The sequence below is a fragment of the Mastigoproctus giganteus genome, chromosome 9 (genome assembly GCF_048544385.1).
Source record: "Mastigoproctus giganteus isolate SK-2022 chromosome 9, ASM4854438v1, whole genome shotgun sequence".
Lineage (NCBI taxonomy): Eukaryota > Metazoa > Arthropoda > Arachnida > Uropygi > Thelyphonidae > Mastigoproctus > Mastigoproctus giganteus.
The window spans coordinates 206,140,907-206,162,846 of record NC_143583.1 but is presented as its reverse complement, the minus strand read 5'-3'; the positions used below and the strand labels follow the sequence as shown (position 1 = coordinate 206,162,846).

At 35.6% G+C, this 21,940-nt stretch overlaps 1 protein-coding gene across 1 annotated transcript in view; it reads right to left on the bottom strand.

The window, feature by feature from the left end:
- Positions 1–21,940, bottom strand: part of LOC150081073 (protein tudor-like) — a 114,632-nt gene that overhangs the window by 71,509 nt on the left and 21,183 nt on the right. Inside the window, exons 3-4 of the mRNA XM_090380906.1 lie at positions 14,851–15,163; positions 5,458–7,559 (exon numbers count right to left, since the gene is read on the bottom strand). Coding sequence (XP_090237032.1) covers positions 5,458–7,559; positions 14,851–15,163 — 2,415 coding nt within the window. The remainder of the gene's footprint in view (positions 1–5,457; positions 7,560–14,850; positions 15,164–21,940) is intronic.

Sequence of the window (21,940 nt, the reverse complement as noted above, 5' to 3'; positions counted from 1 at the left end):
GAAAGGTGGATTTCCTTTCTTAAAACTTGCTTACAATTTGTAAGACTAAGTTATTAATTAAAGACAATGTAAAAAACTTTTTAAACTAAATAAGAACTTTGGCTCTGAGTAAACGCTCTATGAATCACTCTGAAATTCGCTTGATCACTATAATGCTTGGCACCCGGGGCCACAGAACTCTATGTAAGTTGGAATTTCCCTAAATGCTTATGCAGCACTCGCAACTATGCGTACTGAATTTGATTGAAGCAAAAAATTAATGTTTGACGAACATGTAAATGGATTTATTCAATTTTTTTTTAATCTCATATGCAGGAAAAATTGCAAAAGTGTACAAAATTACAAAAATTTCAAAATTATAAAATTACAAAAAGGGAGAGGAGACAGGCATAATGTCAGCAAGTTTTAACTTTTGAGTATCGTTGCCAGAATTAACTCTCCAGCTGATGACAAAACAGTTATGAAGTATAACTCCACAATATGAGAGATGCCTGATGGCGTATAATATAAATTAAGACTGAAATACGTTAAGGGCTTTTAGCCTCAGGCTGCGAGAGATTTAGACAACGTAAAAGTTAGTGCAAAAGCATCATATTAGTATGCAGCTAAACTCTGAATTAGCAAATATATGCAAAGGCAGCATCGTTTAAGTTATCACTAGGGTACCTACCCACCCACCGAAGAAGGGCCAAATAGCCCTGAAACAGTGCTTGTTATTGTTTGTTATTTGGTTTTTAGGAGCATTAGCAACTAAGGCCATACTGCTCCGGGATATGCAGTGGTCATTCCCTGACCTTTCAGCATCCTCAATATTTGGTGGTGACGGGCTCGAACCCTGGTCTAATCAAGAAGCATGTGCTACACACTGCTGCTCCTTCCCACCTGGCTATGGAGGCGCCTCCCAAAACATTGCTGTCTGGGTGGTGGTATCCACTGAGAATAAGTAACAACAGTCCTCTCCTTTGGTGAAGCGTTACTTATTTGAAGTAGTGCAATATCATGGCAACATATTGTGAAGGTATTCACAATATGAGATATAACTTAAACGAGATACCGCCTTTGCATATTTTTGTTAATTCAGAGTTCAGAGTTTAGCTGCATACTAATATGATGCATTTGCACTAACTTGTACATTGTCTAAATCTCTCGCAGCCTGAGGCTAAAGCCCTTAATGTATTTCAGTTTTAATTTGTATTTTACACCATCAGGCATCTCTCATATTGTGGAGTTATACTTCGTAACTGTTTTGTCATCATTGCATCAATAGGGTACCTACCCACCCACTGAAGAAGAGCTAAATAGCCCTGAAACGGTGCTATCTGGGTGGTGGTATCCGCCGAGAATAAGTAACAACAGTCTTCTCCTTTGGTGAAGTGTTACTTATTCGAAGTAGTGCAATATCATGGCAACTCATTGTGAAGGTATTCACAATATGAAATATAACTTAAACGATGCGGCCTTTGCATATTTTTGCTAATTCAGAGTTCAGCTGCATACTAATATGATGCGTTTGCACTAACTTGTATGCTGTATTAGTATAATAACATTATACTAATATACTAACATTATAATGCACCGATCGAAATCTAATCAGGAAATGATGTATTAATTATTTCCCTGTGCATCTGTAGTGACAATTTCCCCACCCTCTTCTCCCATTAGCTCGAATAAATATCACTAGGAGGAAAACTTCTTTAATGTATAGAGAGATATATAATAAGATGATATATATGCATATCAGCTTTTTCAAAATTTTGTGCACTTTGTGGTCTTTTAAATAAGAAACTGGAAAAGATTAAGAGACTGTATAAATATATTTTTTTGAAAAATAAAAACACGTTTTTAACTTTTAATAAAAACTTAAATCTTAGAAGTACCTATAATAAGTAGTGCAACCAATTAAGAAAAGATGAAGCATCGGAATTATTCAAGCAGAATTAAAAAAAAAAAAAAAAAAAAAAAACATTTTCCAAAAATTACAAAGAAAGTTTTTACAACCCAGGTCACCCACAAACATCTTTGCTACACTTTGGTGCTATAACCACAACCAGGTTAACCGAGCGTGGCTGTGGCATCCCAAAAGGTGAGTCACCTGACAGGTAACCCTTGAAAATAACAATATCACACAAACCATTAATTAGTGATTAAAAAAACTGAAGTTTTTCTACTTTCCAAAATACTGACAAACTTTCACTGCAATCATCTCTGAAGTGGAGCAATTTTCGTTGTTTCCTGCATGCCTCCACTGTCTCTATAATATGTAGCATGGCATTCATAGTGAGCCAACGCATTTCTAAGGTGCAAGGAGAGCATAGTGATTAGAGAGGATTAGATTAGGATTGATAGCTTAGATAATTGCATTTAAATAAATTATTTAATGTATTGATACGTTTATTTTGATATAAGTTTTTTTTTTTTCTGCAATAGTTCGCAAATTTAATTTTTATAATATTATATTAGTAAATTTAACAATGATTGTGACAAGGTTCACCTTGAACACTTCGTCAGAGGATATACAGAAATAACTGATGACGATTTCTGGGTGAATCATAATTTCATCATTTACAGAAACTGTGGCATGTATTCCAAGGCTGACCTAGTGGATAATCATAGCTCACCTGGCAATTCTTTTCTTTGTCACCATTGTATGGAGTGTACCGATCTAAAGTTAAAATTTGGTGCGCTGCTAGAAGTTGAGCCACTGAAAAAACAGGTGATGGCCCTGAAGAATAATGCAACTGGGAGCTCGTCAGTGACTCAAGACTCTAGTAAGCTACCAAGTGATGCACTCCCAATTCAGGCCGCAGAGCAGAATAACCAAGGGAAAACTGCTCTGGCTTAGAAGGACTTAGTTCTATTAGGAGATTCCATTGTCAGGAAAACAGGAAATCTTTTTTGTAATAAGGATAGGTGGACTAGAACCAGGGTATGTCTGCCAGAAGCAACAATTAATAATGTCACCAACGGATTGTCAGATTTTAAAGGGAGTAAAGAAAATATTATTATTCATGTGGAGACCAATGATATTAAGCACACACAATCTGATGATTTGTTAGACAAATACAGGACCTGCTGAAATTCCGCAAGTTAGGTCAGAATGTCTATGTGCCTGCAATTCTGCCCAGGCATGATAGAAGGGATTATATACAGACTGAAGACTTGAAGGACTCTTGCAAGGGGAGAAAATTTTTATCAGCTTGGCCTGCACTCGCAGGTAGAAGGAATCTGCTTTGTAGAGACGGGATACATTTGATCTCTCTAACTGTCCTTCAAACCAGCAGAAATCACTGCATCGTCAGCAGCAAAGTGTTTTCCACAAAGAAAGTACTTCAGAGCAGGAAAAAGGAAGAAATCCAAGGGTGCAAGGTTGGGAGAATAAGCAGGATGTGACAATATTTCAAACCCACATTCTTGGCACACTTCATGCAAGGAATATGCAGGGGCATTATGGTGGAGCAGGTACACAACTTTTGACAACTTTCCCCACTTTTTTCCCTTTTATAGCAGCACATAGCTTTATGAGGAAGTTGGGATAATACTTCGCTGCCACAATATAGCCCTTTTGAAGGTAATCTTTTATAATAAAACTTGTTTTTGGTGTTTTCTACTTGCAGAATCAAAACCAAAATTTGTGTGGTTGCTATAGAGATTTCAAGGTATTAAACAAAAAAAGTTTTCACCTTTCTATCAAGCTACTTCTGGGTAAATGCAAATATTTTTTGGACCGCCCTCCCCAAAAACCTGAACTTGCGTGAATGACTTATGGATAACACAATAGTAATTGGTTTGACAAAAAAAATAAAAAATGAAAAATAAACACTCCTAGTCTCACAAAAAGAAATTTTAGCAGACATTATAAACTGATGTCAGAAGTTTAATTTAAGAATTTAAAATTCAGAATTTTAAATTATGAATTCATTCCTGAAGGTAGGAGCACTAACACAAATCACACATTGGGAGATATTATCTGAAAGTAAACAAAGTTTTACCAACAAAAACTGGCTTTGCTTCACTGGCTTCTCACATGCACTTTCTCACCAACCATCACAATGAAGTGCAAAGATAACTGTAGAGGATGCAGCAGTGATGCTGGCATTACTGTTGTTGGGTTCTTCCACATCAGCAACCTTACATCAGTTACCTTAAGGCACACCAGTGCATCACATCACAATTTGCATGTTATGGCAGGTTAAAAAAACGCAGAATAAATTATGTGGAAAGTTCTACGCCCTCTCCCTGAAATCAGAAATTACAGCCCCAAGTGAAGAAACCTTCAAATAAAAATCCATACACTTACCTGTATTCAATTTCAATTATAAATATACTTTCTATTCTTACTGAAGACCAGGTGCTGAGTACTTTGCAGTAACTGACTCGGTAATTGACTCAGGAATAAATACAGTTTTTCACATTTCTACCTAAGTTGCTAATCTTTTTAAATTGTATGGCATTATCAGAATAGGCGAATCTATTATACATTTAAAATCTGAGATACTGGCAGAATAGCTGTTTCGAAACTTGTCGGCTTCTCATTAGATAGCAGGTGGTCTCCATTAGCGAACACATTCGAATGAATGAATGAAAAAACCCTGAATAATGTATTTAATGTTATTAATGTACTTATTGAAAATTCACTGATTAATGTATTTTCATCTAAGTCAACAGCCAAGCAGTGTATGGAAGTAAAACTTCATTTAAAAACATAACTATGTTTACTTTTAACTCCTGGAACTGGCCAATACTTGCCCTATGCAAAACAATACTATAGGATTTCCAATAATGTTTCAAAGTAGTCTGCAGATAACAATAAGCCTGCCTCAGTGCTGAGTGATCAGAACTAGGTTTTCTGTGAGAGCAGAAAGTCTCTCCATGATCAAAGCTGAATGCAAGTAAAGCATATGGATTTTGATTTGATTTCAACTACTGTCTTGAAATAGCCTTGCAAATTCTACACTACTAAAGAAACCTTTCAGAATTCTTCCAGTCACTGATAGGATTCAAATCCAAATCTCTCCCAATGAATTAAAAAGGACAAAACTCCTATACCACTGCAGATGATTGATAGTGTAACTTCTCACTGCCAGACTTCAGATGAATTAATACAATATTCAAGGACTGCAGAATTAACAGTGCCAAGAACAAAATCAGCAATGATAGATGTTCAACACTTCTAAGACTGATTCCAATAGCTATCCAATAGTGCCTAAGACCGATTCCAATATCAACATTGGCAAAAGAATGTAGTAGAATGAAGAGAAAGTACTGAAACAGAGACACTAAATCCACATTGCTATTATCAGGATAGCAAAATGCCTACATCACTGTAACTTTCAGACCCTACCTCACGTAAATACCGACTAAACTTATTATACATATTAGTTTAATTAAAAACTGAAACCATCTGGAATTGCACTGCATATAATTTTAAAAAATTGTAAAATTTACTGTATCTCTTACCTCAGTGTGATGTACTGTCTCTAAATTTCCATAGTCCACAAATATTAATTCCAATTTACTTGGTGATGGTCGACCTTTTACTTCAGCTCGATACCACTGTTCATCTTCACTGTATTTGGCAACACAGGCAATTCCAGTAATTGGGTTTGCAAGTCTTTGAATTTCTTCTGCAGAATCAGAATAATGAGCAGAAATTGAATCCATTAATTCATTTAACTGTGTTTCAGAGGTATGAAGCTGACACCAAAAGTGGGAAGGACTTGTCACGTATGACACAAAAATATCTATAATATCACCCACATTACCTACACTTACGTGTTTACATATTTTTGGTGTCTGCTTATCAGAAGCAGATGAGACAGAGACCTGTTCAAGGCTTCCTTGGCTACCTTGTGATAATACAGAATCTGGGTGGCTAACAGGAAGTGCAAGTCTATCAGCAATCATTTCTTGTGCAATGCTTCTACCATCTCTTTCAAAATCAACAAGAAAATAGCTCTCATATTGTGCTAAAAATATACAACATGTTTTCCCTATAAAATATTTTTGCACTGTTTTTTCTGAAATAGATTTCCATGTGCCATCTTCAGATAATGACTTCATTCCTCTAATTTTACATCTGACTGCAGATGCAGGATGGCAGATAAACTCCTGATGAATATACTTGACTTGCTTTCGACTAACTTCTTCAGAATTGCCATAATCTACATAAAATACTTCTACATGATTTCCATTCACACGAAGTATTTGAGCTCTGTACCAAGCATTATCTTCGGTAAACCGGGCAACACAGGCCATATGAGGCTGAGGTCTGTCAATAACACCTTCCATCTCTTTCATATTTCCATAAAATTCTTGGATTTCATACATCATGCTCTTAAACTGTGTTTCACAGGATACTAACTGGCAATAAAATTCATTAGGATTTAACAACCAAGTGACACTGACTTCTTCTCTATCACCATTAGCGATCACTGGATCCGTAAAAGTGATATCAGTTAAAACAGTAAAAGAAGATTTCAAAGCTGGCTTTTGAGTACTTCCCAAACGACCACAGCCCATGTCAACAAACTCTTTATTCAGAATATCATTTTGTATTTTATCTAAATTAGTTAAACTCACTAAATATGTTCCATCATCTTGCTTCTGAGCAAATCGACCAACTAAACATTTGTCTTTTGCCATTTCTTTAAATTTTAAAGTATCTTCAGCAGTCCAAGAATTTCCTTGAGGTAACACATTGAACAGACCACATTTCAGAGCTTGAGTTGGAAGTTTAAAAAATTCAGGTTTCAAGCTTTTTATACATGAGAGGGAAATCTTCTCAGTATTGCCATAATCAACAAACTGAACTTCAGCTATGGAATTATCAACATTAAGTATTTTTGCACGATACCAAGAATTGTCTTCTGAGAAAATAACACTACATGGCAAACCTGGTTCAACGTTTCTTAAAGCTAAGTTTTTATGATTCAAACAAGAATAAGTATTATCAATGTCTTCTGCTAACTTTATTAGGTCAGACTTATTTTCCAATAAATGACAATAAAATTCACTAGGGCTGATAATACAGGTTAAACTGATATCTCGACATGCTCCACTAGGAACAATTAATGACTTATAATCATTAGGAAGTTGATATAGGTCATCAACTTGTGTTAACTTATTATCACAATGTGTTTTATTCTTTGGGCCAAATGATGCTTCAGAATTTTTAACTGGATGATTTATATGGACTTCTTCAACAGATCTGGAATCGTAACTACCTTTTTTTGATTTTGGACTATTATTTTGGTTGTCCCACACTTCAGAAGCTGAAGGACTATTGCTTTTCAGTTCACTTTTAGAAAATTCTTGTCTGATTCTATTGGTTTTCCAAGTATTACTACCTTCATCTGTAGGTAAATTTTCCAGACTAGTGGAACAATTTGGCTTTCTGGATGAAGGGGAAGCTCTGGTAAAACTATTATCACTTTTTTTGTTAAGAGATGGCTGAGTTGATACAGCATTTGAAGTAATCTTTTTATGCTGGAAAACTTTATTTATGGAATTGCCTAAATGATCCCAGAGTTCAACTTCATACAAACCACTGGAACCAACAGCTATAAAAAATAAATAAAAATAAATAAACAACTGACATTTTATGTTGGTGAATGACACATACACACAAAATTAAAAATTCACAAAACTGGGCTTATAAACACAACTGAACTATATAAATGGTAACTAGTTTTTAGTAATGATAACTACCAAAAATTTTATCTAATATTCATATCACACTAGCCTTATGCAGGCCTGGAAAATTAATTTAAGTTCCAAAGATTGGAATACTCATGCCTTCAAACTGCGTCTTATAATGAGACCTCTAACAATTCAAGAAAGATTATGACCCAATGCAATTTAATAAAAATAAACATAACTGTTTTGTAAAATACAGAAAACCCCCGCTATTCGCAGGGGTTACGTTCCTGAGAAATGCTGTGAATACCGAAAATGCGAATACTGAGTTACTGCTCCCATAGTAATAAAGGGGTTCCGTTCCAAAGTATGAAATATATAAGGAAAACTAGTCTAAAATTTTGTCTATGTATGTATTATATGTACCTTCATAATATGACTATGTACATAGACAGTACATAGTGAATTGCAAGCATATGGCATCGAAATGAAAATAAGAAACAATTTAATATTAAATGTAATATTTATTAGAAATTTCAAACAAATCTTTCAAACCAGCACCTTTGCTAGCTAAAAAACTTATCCCGCCAGTGCTATCACCAGTTTCGCTAAAGTGTTGATAAAGGAGTTTTGCCTTTTCACGAATGATGAGTGAACTTAACGGAATTTTATTTTGAGTTCGGTCTTCTATCCACGGATTTAAAGTTTTTTCCATTTTTTTAAATTTAACATCACGAGTTACAGAGCAAATTTTTGAAGCAATTAGCACGTTTTCACGGACACTATGGCGGATTTTTTCTTCCGATTTTTTGATTGATCATACCATTGACTCATTGATTTTATAATGTTTTGCCACTGAGGAGACACTTTCACCATTAGAAATTTTGTCTAATAACTCAATTTTATTTGAAATGTGAAAATGATATTTTCATATTTCCCTTGTTATTCGGAGCCATATTTTTGTACGGGTTAGAAAGAACTTGTCCACAATAAAGTCACTTTCTTCCGTTAACACACTCGAAAAAGTCTGTTTTACACTGCAAAACGGTAGATTTATCACTTTTGTAAGCATATCAATTTATAAGTTGATAAATTTATTCAATTTATAAGCATATAAATTAAAAGCAAACGACGAAACCTTCCATGACAAGCGCATAAACACTGAACAAGGATTAGAGAAACATCGAAGATCGCGATTTTGTCACCCCTCCCCTCCCCCCCATCCACTAAGCGCTGTTTTGACCGGAAAAGATGATTTTAGCCACGCCTATGTTTTTTTATGGCAGAAAATGTTCATGGCACTTTAAAATTCAATTTTTTTAGGTTTCATTTTATATTAAATCAGCGACCACGAATACAGATACCGCGAATAGCAGGGGGTTTACTGTATATTGGCTTTTAGTTTTTCTAGAATATATGAAAGTGCATTTTAATTCATATGGGCATGATTTTGTATAAAGTGTACCAAAAATAAAATAAAGATATAAACTGAAAATCTATTAGAGTGATATCAACATCAATTTTTAGTACTCCTCAATTTTTACTTTTGATTAGTATACTGATTGTGTTAGAATTGGAAAAGATGGTCATAGAAACATTAAAAAGCAATCTAAAGACACTGACTGCATTTGTCTTCATTTTTGCTGATGCTTTTTTTTGGTTTGGGTATGGGAAGCTTTCAGGAAGTTGAAAGCATCCCATACCCAGACCAAATCTTGTATGCTGCACAAAATAACTCTTAAAGGCTTGTCAATCAAACAAAATTATCTTTAATGGCTTGGGCACCCACCACACACAAGATGGTCTTCAAAAGCTTCAGAGCTTCGTTTACACGTTTTTTTTTTTTTTTTTTGATAAACAAAATTTATATACAGGTAACTCCCGCTTAACGCTGATAATTCGTTCTGGAAAAACAGAGCGTTAAGTGAATCCGCGTTAAGCAAGCGCCGCATTCCCATAAGGTAACATATGTATTTGTAAGTTGCGGTCGGTGCCATGGGATATTTCCTAATCAATAATAAACGGTAGTGAAAAGATGCAAAAATGTCGGTCAAAATATTTAATATTCAGATATTTGTATATATAAAATATTCTGCGTTACATACGTATATAATTATGTGGTAATTACTTACGTATCAAAATTAAACTTAAAATTCCAATTAAAATCATGAATTTAATTGATCTAAATTGATTTAATTTAATTGATGAATTTAATCATGAAAAATGTGTCGAAAAATGTGCACTTTGGCCCTCTTCCAAATAAACTAAAAGGGGTATTAATTTTAAATCCCCCGCAGCGTTACCACCCAACAATAAAGTCAACCGATCCTTCCCACTTTGAAACCTGGCATGTTTTTTTTTTTTCTTTCAATGTGAAACTTCTTTTAGGCATTCATTTCCACAAAAGTCCTGCTTCATCTATGTTAAAAACTTGTTGAGAAGTATAACACACAATACCCCTCTTAAATAATTTTAAGAAGTTCTTTTTTGAAAGTTTCGGCTCCTTCATCTGCACTTGCGGCTTCTCCCTGGATTTTAAATCTATTCAACCAGCCCTTACCAGTTTTAAATGGTTCCACATTTTTTTTTTTTTTTTTTTTTTTAAGGCGAGTTTTCTTCAGATCATCATATTGGCTAATCTCTCTCTCTCTCTCTTTTATAATATTTAACTTAACTGAATTCTGCATTGGATATTATCTTCAAGAAAATTAGTTAAAGTCTTTCCATTTCAATCCTAATAGTCGGCCTAGCCCTAGTTGCTTGCAGTGGAACAGCTATCTTTCCCGCTGCTAAAATCAATTCTTTATTTTTTTTATAATTGTTCTTACACTTGCAAGTCCTAAATTATAGCACACATCCGCTTGTCTTTGACCGGAATCGATTCACTTCAAAACATCTAATTTAATTTTCAAATTCTTTTTCTTTTTCTTACATTTATAGTCTTCATACTGCGCCTTTTTTACTTTTTCATTCTTACGTTGTTACTTTTTCATTCTTATCGGCCATTATTAACTCCGAAAATGTAACTGCGTTGGTTGCATTAATTATGATACAATGTTCAAGTACGTTACGCATGATGTCTAATACTGTACTGAGTGATGACTAGACTTCGGATAAATGCATATAACACAAATATTACAAGCAATATACTTTATCGTTTTTTAAAATGTTGATCTTAAAATGTTGAATTTAGCATGCGAGAAAATTTCACTGAGCATGGGAAAATTTCTCAAGTCAGCGTGGGAAACGTTTTAATGCTGTTTTGCTATTCATTTTCAAGCTATCAACTCCATCAAATGAAACGATTTCGTTAAATATGCCAAAGATGCAATCTGTAAAAGAGCGTTATAGTGATCTGTGACAGCGTTATAGTCTGATACGGGTTATAATATAAGAACAGCGTTATAGCGAATCAGCGTAAAGCGAACCGTGTTATAACGGGGGCCTGCTGTATATAATAAAAATATACTTGAAAATTTTTTCACTTCAAATTCATTATCAACAGTTGCATTTAATTATATTAGTAATAAAAAAAATGCAGCATGTTAAGAAAATATTTCAACAGCAAACACTGATAAATATTAAAGAAAGGCATTGTAGGCAATTCGCAACTCTCCAATTAAAATTAATTCCAGCTTACCTGCTATAAATGCACCTTCTTTGTAACACGCATTTCAAATTAAGCACATGAACCCCACACACTGCCACGTTAATCTCTCACTAGTGCAATTTCAGTTTATGGTTGCTGGTGAGCACATGCTGCATTTATATATATACATATTCTTACTACCCATACTAAACAATGAGTGCAAAAGAAGACTAGTATTAAAAAGAAAAAAAAAAAAAAAAAAAAAAAACATTAAATACTGAAATAAAAATGAAAGTTTTAAAGTCCTGGCATAAAAGGTTTCTAACCTGGATCTGAACATCACAAGAAGCTGTACATTCAAAAGAATATTGGATGATCTGGTGATAAGGTACAGATTTATTTTAGAAGAAAAAAAAAAAATAAAAAAAAAAAAGCAAGTTGGGCAAACAATCTTAAAAAAAAAAAAAAAAAAAAAACCCCAGATGAAAACAAAAAGATTCCTCTACCCCATGCCTAAACAACAAATTAACCATCAAAATTCAAATAATATTGCTCATGTATGTTTCGTTTCAACAAATTTTTATTTAATAACCTTTGAATTTTAATGTTATGACTGTAGGTGGTAGATGACTTTCATCAACCGGTGAAATACCACCACTTTGCTTATTGGAGGCTTGAAGTGGTGAAACTCATGTTTAGTCTCTAGAGCAAAGTTTCCGGCATCCCACTTCCCCCATACTTCTCTTCAACCCATGTATGGTACTAAGTACTACGGGGTTTGATACCTTTCGTGTTTGGGGTTTTCATAAAAAAAAAAAAAATTACAGCGTAAATAAGTATTCATAAAAATAAGTTTGAAAATGGAGTAAAGTATTGACAACTAATAGCCTTTATGGAACCTATCCCTGACAGTTACACGAAAATGCACATGCTGTAGTGCACATTTCTACTATGCACTTTCAGAATGTATGTCGCATGTTACAGCAGGATAAGCTGTATAAGTGGATACAAACTGTTTGGCCTGGAGCAATGTATGTAGTTACTAATGCGCACACTGATTAATCCGATCTATATGGGCTATGGCACCAGTTTAACAGCTACCAAATGCAGTTATAATGAATAAAATACAAACTTCTTTGTTTGCCATTAGGGGCTACATCAGAATATAACAAGTTAGGTAATACAGTCCATTCCAGTTATTTGGGACACATTGGGACTAGTGCATTTTGGCCCCATTAAGCGGCTGCTCCAATTATCCGAAGTTTCACATAAATAGTTAAAAATACAATGTACCCCACCCCCTTTACAATTGATTCACTGTAGAATCAAATCATGTTACGATGAATTCACCATAGTAAAATACTGTTCACTATACGATGTGTAGTAAGCACAAGTCATTGTGATCACGTTTGTGAATTGAATTTTAATTCTATTAAACAGAGATTCTAATTAGCGAAAATAGGAGGAATATTATCCACAGGCTATAAAAGCAAAGATATATTAAGCACAAATTTACCATTTATTACCTTACCAATTAAAAAAATTAAATGAGCAGTGCAGACGGGCTGCAAGAGTAGCTCATGGAGTATTGTCAATGATATACAGGAATTTTTCCAGCAGGGATAAGGAGGTGATTATTCCATTGTATAAGGCAATGGTTAGGCCACACCTAGAGTACTGTATACAGGTCTGGAGGCCTCATTTCAAGAAGGATGTAGAGCTGCTGGAACGAGTACAGAGAAGGGCAACAAGATTAGTGAATGGAACAAAGGGGTGCTCTTACGAAGAAAGGCTTAAGTTTTGCAAATTACAGTGTCTGGAGACTAGGCACCAGCGAGGTGATCTGATAGAGGTGTATAAAGCCTTGAATGGTTTAAGCATGCTCAATGCTGATGGGATTCTTCCTCTAGCTCAGAAAAATCACCTGAGAGGGCATAAATTCAAATTGAGGAAAGACAGATGTAGGATAGACGTGCGGAAATTTGCCTTTAGCCAGCGGGTGGTTGGTTGGTGGAACAGACTCCCATCCCTTGTGGTGGAGGCTGATAGCCTAAATAAGTTTAAGGCTCAGCTGGACAGGTATTTTGAACGAACAGAGGGGTGAAGTGGAAGTGGGTTTTTTTTTTTTTTTTTTTTGGCTGATGCTGCATAAGCTTGCTTTCTTGCATCAAATGCCTCTACTAATGCTAATGATATGTGAAAATCGGAAGAATATATGTGACAATTGGAATAATTAATACGTACTGTTATATGTACATACTAACTAGATGACATTTCTGTTCACTGACATTTGTGGGTGGGGGTTAAAATTTAAAACAGTAAAAAGATAAGCAATCAATAACAAAGAACACGGCACACACATTGCATGTAACACGATACACGCAAGTGAGAACGGAGTAATGAGTTACAAAGCTTTAAAAACAGGAATGAAGAGAAGATCTGAAAATTATTTTTTTTTATATGATTGAAGATTTCATGGAAGTGTAAACATATTTCACCATAATAACCCACAGAATTCCAGCTGTCAGTATTATCGCAAATTCAGTAAGATCGAGTTTATTGTCCATTTATGATAGATTTCACTAACAGAAAAGCCCAATAAACAGGTGACTGCTAATTGTTTTTATTGTTTTATGGTTGTGACCTCCAGAATTTCGACTGAACCACGTGGTACCGTCAGAGACAATCGTAGGGTAATCTCCAGTGCTGCGGTCTCCTGCCTCAATTAGACGGCATGCTGTCCCAATTAAGCGAAGTAAACCCTGGCTATTTTCTCCATTGGTTTCTGTTTTTTAAGATTTGCCCCAAATAAACAGCTGCCCCGATTAACCGGTGGCCAAAATTACTGGAATCCACTTTATATATACACTGATTACATTTCAGACGTGTTTGATTATCAAATCAAGTACCGCAGGGGTTAAAACTCCTATAATTGTATTGAACTGATGAGTGATCATTGATGTTAAGTATTGTTTATATAACACATCAGCATCTTAAGCCATTTTGTACTGTTTGTATTACATCTGTATGAGATGTGTCCGTGGGCTGATTTGCACCCTGTACAAGAGAGAGAGGGGGGGAGGGAAAAAAGGTGGAATAACTTACAGCAAAACACCCTATGCCCTCTGTTGTGATCAGCCAAGTACAGCCCCCCTAAGGCTGAAGATGCCTTTGTAAATTCCTCGAGTCTCTGACAGGATTCGAACTACAACTTCTCCAAATGAATGTTCTTGTTTATACTGTGGCACAACGATACATGATAAAACCATTATACTGTCGTAGAGACCATGGATGGTCATGAGGTACTACTTCTTTTGCAGTACCTCTTGAAGGGAGTACATAGGACTGACCTGCAAACATGAAATTTGGTACAGAGGTCATTATGAATATTTTAAAAGTTCTGAAATTTCGAAATGGATCAAGAAAAAAAAAAAAAAAAGCAAACCTGCTGTTCTAAATTAACAGCATAGAGAAGAAATGGGGATCTTACGATCTAGAGATCAATGGAAGTGGGCCAGAATTCACCCAGGGATCAATACATGCTTACATCTTATTAAAATGATGAAGAAAATGTTTTTTAGCTAGTTTGTTTTAAATACACACTATATGAAATTATCTATGCATACCTTTTAAGACAGCAGTGAATTCCTTTTCCAATACCAGCTCTTGAAATTTAACTATATCTTGAGAAGACCATGAATTAATGCCAGGATTCTCAAGGCAGCATTCTATGGCTTGAATGGGAAGATTAGCAAATTCCGATCTCAGTATCTTTACATTATTAACAGTAGTTTTCTCTTTATTTCCGAAATCCACAAAGTGAACCTCTACCTCACCAGTCTGAAATACACCAATCAGGCTGGCTCTATACCAATAGTTGTCACCACTATACTTAGCAACACATGAACTTGGAATTGATGGGTTTGGTGGCATTTGATCCTAGAAAAATTTAACACCTAGTTATTCACATAACATACTGTACTTAATGGTATGGGCATTAATTTACAGTAGAACACAAGTTATCTGGAATAATTAATGTCAGACCTCTTCCGGATAGCAAAATTTTCCGGATAATCGAACCTAAGGTAAAATTAAATAAATTCTGTTATAGTGTATTATGGTAAAAGAAAAAGACTTTAAATAGTGTGAAAAAAGTGAATTTATTTAATTAAAAATAAAAATAACTTATACATAAAAATTGGCACATTTACATATGTATGTATATTCAGATAAATATTTTACTGCAAATTTTATGTAGAAAAATATTTAAAGTAATTTTTTTAAAATAATGTTTGATTATTTTTTGTTTCGTTTGTTGTGACCTTTTTTTTTTTTTTTGCTGCTAAATCTCTAGAGTTCCTTAATAATATCAATTTGAGTATATCGCATTCTTCCTGGTTTTCTGCCCATTTTCAGTGCTTTCTTTTCGTTGACATTTTACCGAGAAAAATAATAAATCACACAGTTTCGGGTCAATATTGTCAATATTACTGTATCTGGAACTAAACTAAACATAATATAAAATGAACAGAACAAAATGTGCCATGGAAAATTGGAAGCGAATTACTAAATTCTATCAATCATGGTTTCTGAGAAAAGGCATTAGTCCTAATCAAACACATCACCAGATATACAATGTAAAAAACACAGATAGAAATACTCTCGCAGCATAATAAACATCTCTCTCAAATACTACCATTAATAAAAATAAAAAGGAAAATGAGCCTTTCAAATTATTCCAGATAACTGACATTATACTGTATTTATTTTCTATGCCAATTTAAGAAAAGAAAGCCTTTAAGCAATTCTAGTAAATTTAAATGTACTAAATTTAAATCCAAATTATAGAATTCTGTATTGCCTGACATTTTCAAGGGAAAGGAAATGAAAGATTTATATGCAAATAAAATTTTACTGTAATTAATGATAAAACAAATTAAATGTGTAATATTTTTGTTCATTTTCTTCTCTCATAACTAATATCAGGAACTTTTCTTATCAAAGGCTTCCTTGTGCCCCATGGCTAATAATAATAATAATAATAATAACAACAATAATATATATACCTCACCATCAATGGAAAAGCTCCTGGACTGGATCTCATCAAGGAGTCCATCAAACATCTGTGGACTGTTGCCAAAGCATACCGTCCAATTGCTCTATTGCCAATATTAGGAAAAGTATTTGAGAGGTTACTTCTAACCCGTCTTCAGTCTGTCTATGAAACCAAAGGACTCGCCTCCACACTCCAGTTTGGCTTCAAGCAGGGGTGCTCGACTATTGATGCACTACTGAAAATTACTCAGATAGCAGATAATTCTGATGCTCATTATGTATTGGCACTTTTTATAGATTTTAAGGGGGCTTTTGATACCGTCTGGTGGCCAGGGATCCTGCAATGAGCCAGAATATCTGGCTGCTCCTTCAACATCTTCAAATGTCTTACAGATTACTTCTATAACAGAAAAGTTACCATGAAAACAAAATTTCATAGTATCACCTGCCAACTCACCAGAGGCTGCCTGCAGGAATCTGTTCTGGGGCCAGCTGTTTGGAATATGATTCTGGATGAATGGCTTCTGTGGGACTTGCCCCATACCACACAGCTCTCATATGCAGATGACCTGGTTATCGTTGTTGTGGGCCTTACTTGTGCAGCTATTGAGACCAGAGCCAACACAGTCTTGAATGCCCTGTCGGTTTGGGCGGAAGAGAATAAGCTGGTTGTTGTTGAGTTTTATTGGCACATTAGCAACTAAGGCTATAATGCGGAAGATATAAGCTGGAAATCTGTACAGATAACAGTAGAACCCTACTTCTCGAAGGATGTCACGACATCAACAGACCACCAACCATTTGTTATAAAGGACATGCACTCAAGAATCAACGTCATTCAAATATTTAGGTGTTACCCTAGATCAGTGGTTCTCAAAGTGGGTGTTGCTTACTCTTTATAGGGATGCCGCGATGTCAAATTTAGCATCGCTTACATCGTGGCCATCGCTACAAAAGGTCGTTGATTTTCGTGCAACTGTGTAAATTAGAAGTCATCATGAAATAATTGCTGACCGCATCAAAGTGTTTATGTACATACACCTACATATACAGAACAGCCGAGCCGTCTGTCGAGTACACCATATTTGAAACAGCACAGCGCCGCTGTGAATGCTCATACTCGCTTAGCGGATCTTAACCCTTAGCCATAAAATTTCAATAATTTTGTATTTTTTTTTTTTTTTTTATTTTGAATTATTTTAGTTTCTGGATATAAATTAGAAAATGTACTTATTGTTCTAAAAACATTAAAATAAGTATGAAAAAATAATCAAATGTTATTTCTTTAATTTATATTTTTCATACAATTCATTATTCTTAGAGATATAGAAATTGTGCATAAAATGCGGTATGAGGCCAATTTTTAAATAAAAAAATTTGTTTAAAAATCCTGTACCAAAAAGCCAAACGTTTTTTTCATGCATTTTTCCAAAAAAAAAATTCCCTCATTGCCCTTCCACATGCACCACCTTACAAAATATTCTGCAAAAGCCCGTGCACCCAGTGCCAGGAATTTTTCATAATGGATTTAGGGTGTCTTCACGTTAAAAAGTTTGAGAACCACTGCCCTAGATGATCGTAGAACTTTCATGAACATATCAATATGCTTGCTCACTTCTCCCGCAAAGAATGGGGTCTTAAGGGACCTGAACTCCACCTTCTTTATTCAGCTGTTGTTGTACCATTTGTAACATACAGCGCTGCAGTATGGTTCCATTATTTGTCCATCATCAGCGCTAGGAACGTTATCCTGCAGATACAATGGTTGATGTTATTAAAAATGACTCGGGCTTGTAGAATGACATCGACAGCAGCACTACAAGTATTAACAGGTTGTATCCCCCTTGACGTACAAGCAGTCTTCACAGGGCTTTCCCATGCTATCAGAAAGAACAAAGAAACTGAATTCCTGGGGATTAAAACTATTGTCAATGCAGATCCAAAACAAGAACTCGGGCATACTTGGCAGGAACTTGTTTCCCTCTGGCAAATCCTTTGGGATGATTACACCAAAGGCAGTACTACCAAGTTATTTCTACCTAGTGTCTTCTACCTCAACAAAGACTTGGCTAGTTCTTCCCTAATTTACATACTACCTTTCTTCTGACAGGACATGGATCATTCAAAAAGAGACTTCAGAACTTTGGGCTTGTAAACAATGTCCATTGTGAATGTGGAGAACTGGCACCACATAATGCACTCGTGTAACATCTACCTGGACCTATGTAATGAACTGGATATAAATTTAACCACCCTTAGTCCGGAAAGCAACCTGTTAAAATCAAAAGCATTTTTAGCTTTTAGCAGATATGCCTCAGCAGTCTTCAAAAGCCATTGGTATCATATCTCCACGTCTGACCCCACAACATAGACATCCAGACCAGACATTGCTGAAACCACTATGATCTCTCCTCCTACCTGCTCTTCCCTCATCACCAGCCACTATCAGAACTGAATTTACAACCAACTGGACATCTTCCTCATAGGAATGATGGCACTGTGAGCAATAAAACTCACACACTTCCCATTGCACCTACCCAACTTTGCAGACCTCCCTTGTTCTGCAAGCTGTCTCCAGTCTTCCTTTCCCTGGCCTTCAGTGGGCTCCCAGATCATGGGTGATTCCTACTTCTCCCTTCCCACCTCTTCTTTCCGCTGGAGAATGCCTTCTTTCCTCATCCTCCTCCTTTTGTCTACTTTGACCCCACCACTTGTGCGATCTTCTCCACTCTCTTCCTTTTTTTTTTAATTTTTTTATTTGGTCTCCATCCAGAAAGCTCAGGCAACCCTGGCAGAGATAAGTCAGAGTATGAGGGCAGCCAGGCTCACCTTCCAGTAGTGGCGGCGGCAGCGAGAAACATAGGGTTACACAAGGGGCCCTGCGGCCAAGTAGCCAGAGACACAACAACAGAACATAACACAATACTGCATAAACCAGACATTACACTTTTTTTCTGGCTTATGCAGTAGTTCTGCATTCCATCACAGGGTACATATGGTGCAAATGTGGGAAACCACAGGTAGCACATAACCTTAAATACTATGCTCCACCTATTAATGAATAAGCTGCATGTATACATACTTAAAAAGTTTTGTTTTTTAAATAATATTCTAATGCATATGTTAGGAGTACATAATTGTAATATAAATTTAAATAGATCTTTCAATCGTGGACTTATGTTTATATACAGATTTTGGGTGGTTTCCAGTTACATAAAATTTTGACTTACACAAGTTTCTGGAATGGAACCCTTACATAAGTCAGGAAGCTGCTGTATATACATTTTTTTAAAGTTGTTTCAAGTAGATTTCAAATGATGTGTTCATTTATGTTCAAACAGTCTTGAAATCTTCCATTAGGTCCTTCCATATTATCTATTTCCATATAAATAGCAGACTTTAACACAAAAACTCTGAACACTGGATTAGCATTAGCAGAGGCACATGATGCAAGAAAGCAAGCTTATACAGCATCAGCCAAAAAAAAAAAAAAAAAAACCCCTTCCCATTTCACTGATCCATTCATTCCAAATATTTGTCTAGTTCTGCCTTGAATTTATTTAAGGCTATCAACTTCCACAACAGCAGATGGAAGTTTGTTCCTGCAATCAACTACCTGCTGGCTAAAGGCAAACTTCCACACATCTATTAGGAAATCATAACAATTAGCCTCTATTGTCCAGTTTTTATCAAAGCTGAAATTCTCTATAATTCAGATCCTGAGTAAATGAAACAATCCAAATGTATGTGTGAAGTGTCTTAAAATGACAGAGCCACAAAACACAATGAACAAAAAAGATAAAATACACAAAACATTAATATTCAACAAAAGGACCTTGCTTTGCAACAACTTTATATATTCTGTTAGGCAACAGATTTTCTGACATTGATTATCTGTAGTTTCACAGCATATTGTGGGTTGGTCACTTGCACACTAGCAAGGCTTTTGTGGATTTACTGGATGATTGTTTTCTACAGCAGCATGTTAGAGAGACAACCAGAAGGAGTAAAATTCTTGATCTGATTATCAGCAGTAATTATTCATTATTCATGCATTAAGAATTTACAGATAAATGAACCACTAGGTGGCAGTGATCACAGTGTACTGATGTCTGATTTATTTAAAGACGTAACTACCATCAGATATAAAGGGTTTTTGCTTTCGTAAATGTGACTACATTGGTCTCAGAGATTTTTCAAATGTACATAAATTATCAGGTGACACAGAAGCCTATGGTAGATATAAGCTAGTCTGTAATCAAGTCACAAAGGTTAGGTTAGGCAATCGAAGGCAGATTATGAGAAATCTTTGGCAAAGGATGCAAAGAAAACAGCAAAGATTTCTTTACTTATATAAACTATAAAAGGAAGGGGATGAATCAGATTGGTCCACTTGACATCAATGGTTTGACTGTAGATGATCATTCTCAGATAGCTGCCAAACTAATTGAGTATTTTGCATCTACATTCACACATGAGGAGTTATTCAGGGAGGAGAGGGCCAGATGTTTATCAAACTAAGTGGGAGTTGAATGATTTGGTGATAACTGAGAAAAGGGTGGAGGAGAAATTGTTGAAGTTAAACATAAGAGAGGCACCTGGGGGTGGATGGGATCTATCCGGTTATATTAAAGGAGGTGGCAAAGGAAGTAAGCAAACCCTTAGCCATAATTATTAGAGCATCCTTGGATGGGGAAGTCCCCACGGACTGGAGATGTGCAAATGTATCTCCAATTCACAAAAGGGATCAAAGAGTAACAAGAGTAATTATAGACCTGTTAGTTTGACTTCTGTTCCAGGGAAAATAATGGAGTCACTGGTTAAAGAAGCATAGCAGGATCATCTAGACAAGACTGCAATAATAATTCGGACACAGCATGGGTTTGTTAAGGTGAAGTGTTGTCTGACCAATCTGATTAGATACTATGATGTGGTCACAAAGGAACTGAATGCCAAAAATAATTTTGATATCATATACTTGGAAAGCTTTTGATACTGTTGCACATGGAAGACTGCTGTACAAATTGGAGAGGTATGGCATTAAGGGTAAGTTGCTATAATGGATTAAGGGATGGTTGAGTGGGAGACGACAGAAAGTGGTAATCAATGGACACTGCTCTTCGTGGACAAATGTTATTAGTGGAGTTCCCGAGGGTTCGGTGTTGGGCCCATTGTTGTTTTGTATATTTATCAATGATATTGATGAAGGTATATCAGGTTTAACGTCCAAGTTTGCAGATGATACAAAGGTTGGCAGGGTTTTAACGACAGCAAAGACAGCATGCCACTCCAACCGGATTTGATTTGATTTTGGTTTTATTGGCGCATTAGCAACTTAGGCTATAATGCGCCAAGCCGGATCTAGATAAGTTGGGAAAATGGGCTGACAAGTGGCAACTGAAGTTTAACTTTGACAAATGCAAAGTACTGCATATGGGTAGCAATAACCGAAGAGAAACGTACCAACTGTGTGGTACTACACTCAGGTAAGTGGAAAGTGAAAAAGACTGGGGGTAATTGTGCAGTCAAATATGAAGTTCGCAGAGCAGTGCAGACGGACTGCCAGGGCAGGTCATGGAGTCTTGTCAAAGATATTTATGAATTTTATTAGCAGGGACAGGGTGGTGATTATCCTGTTATACAAGGCAATGGTCACGCCAG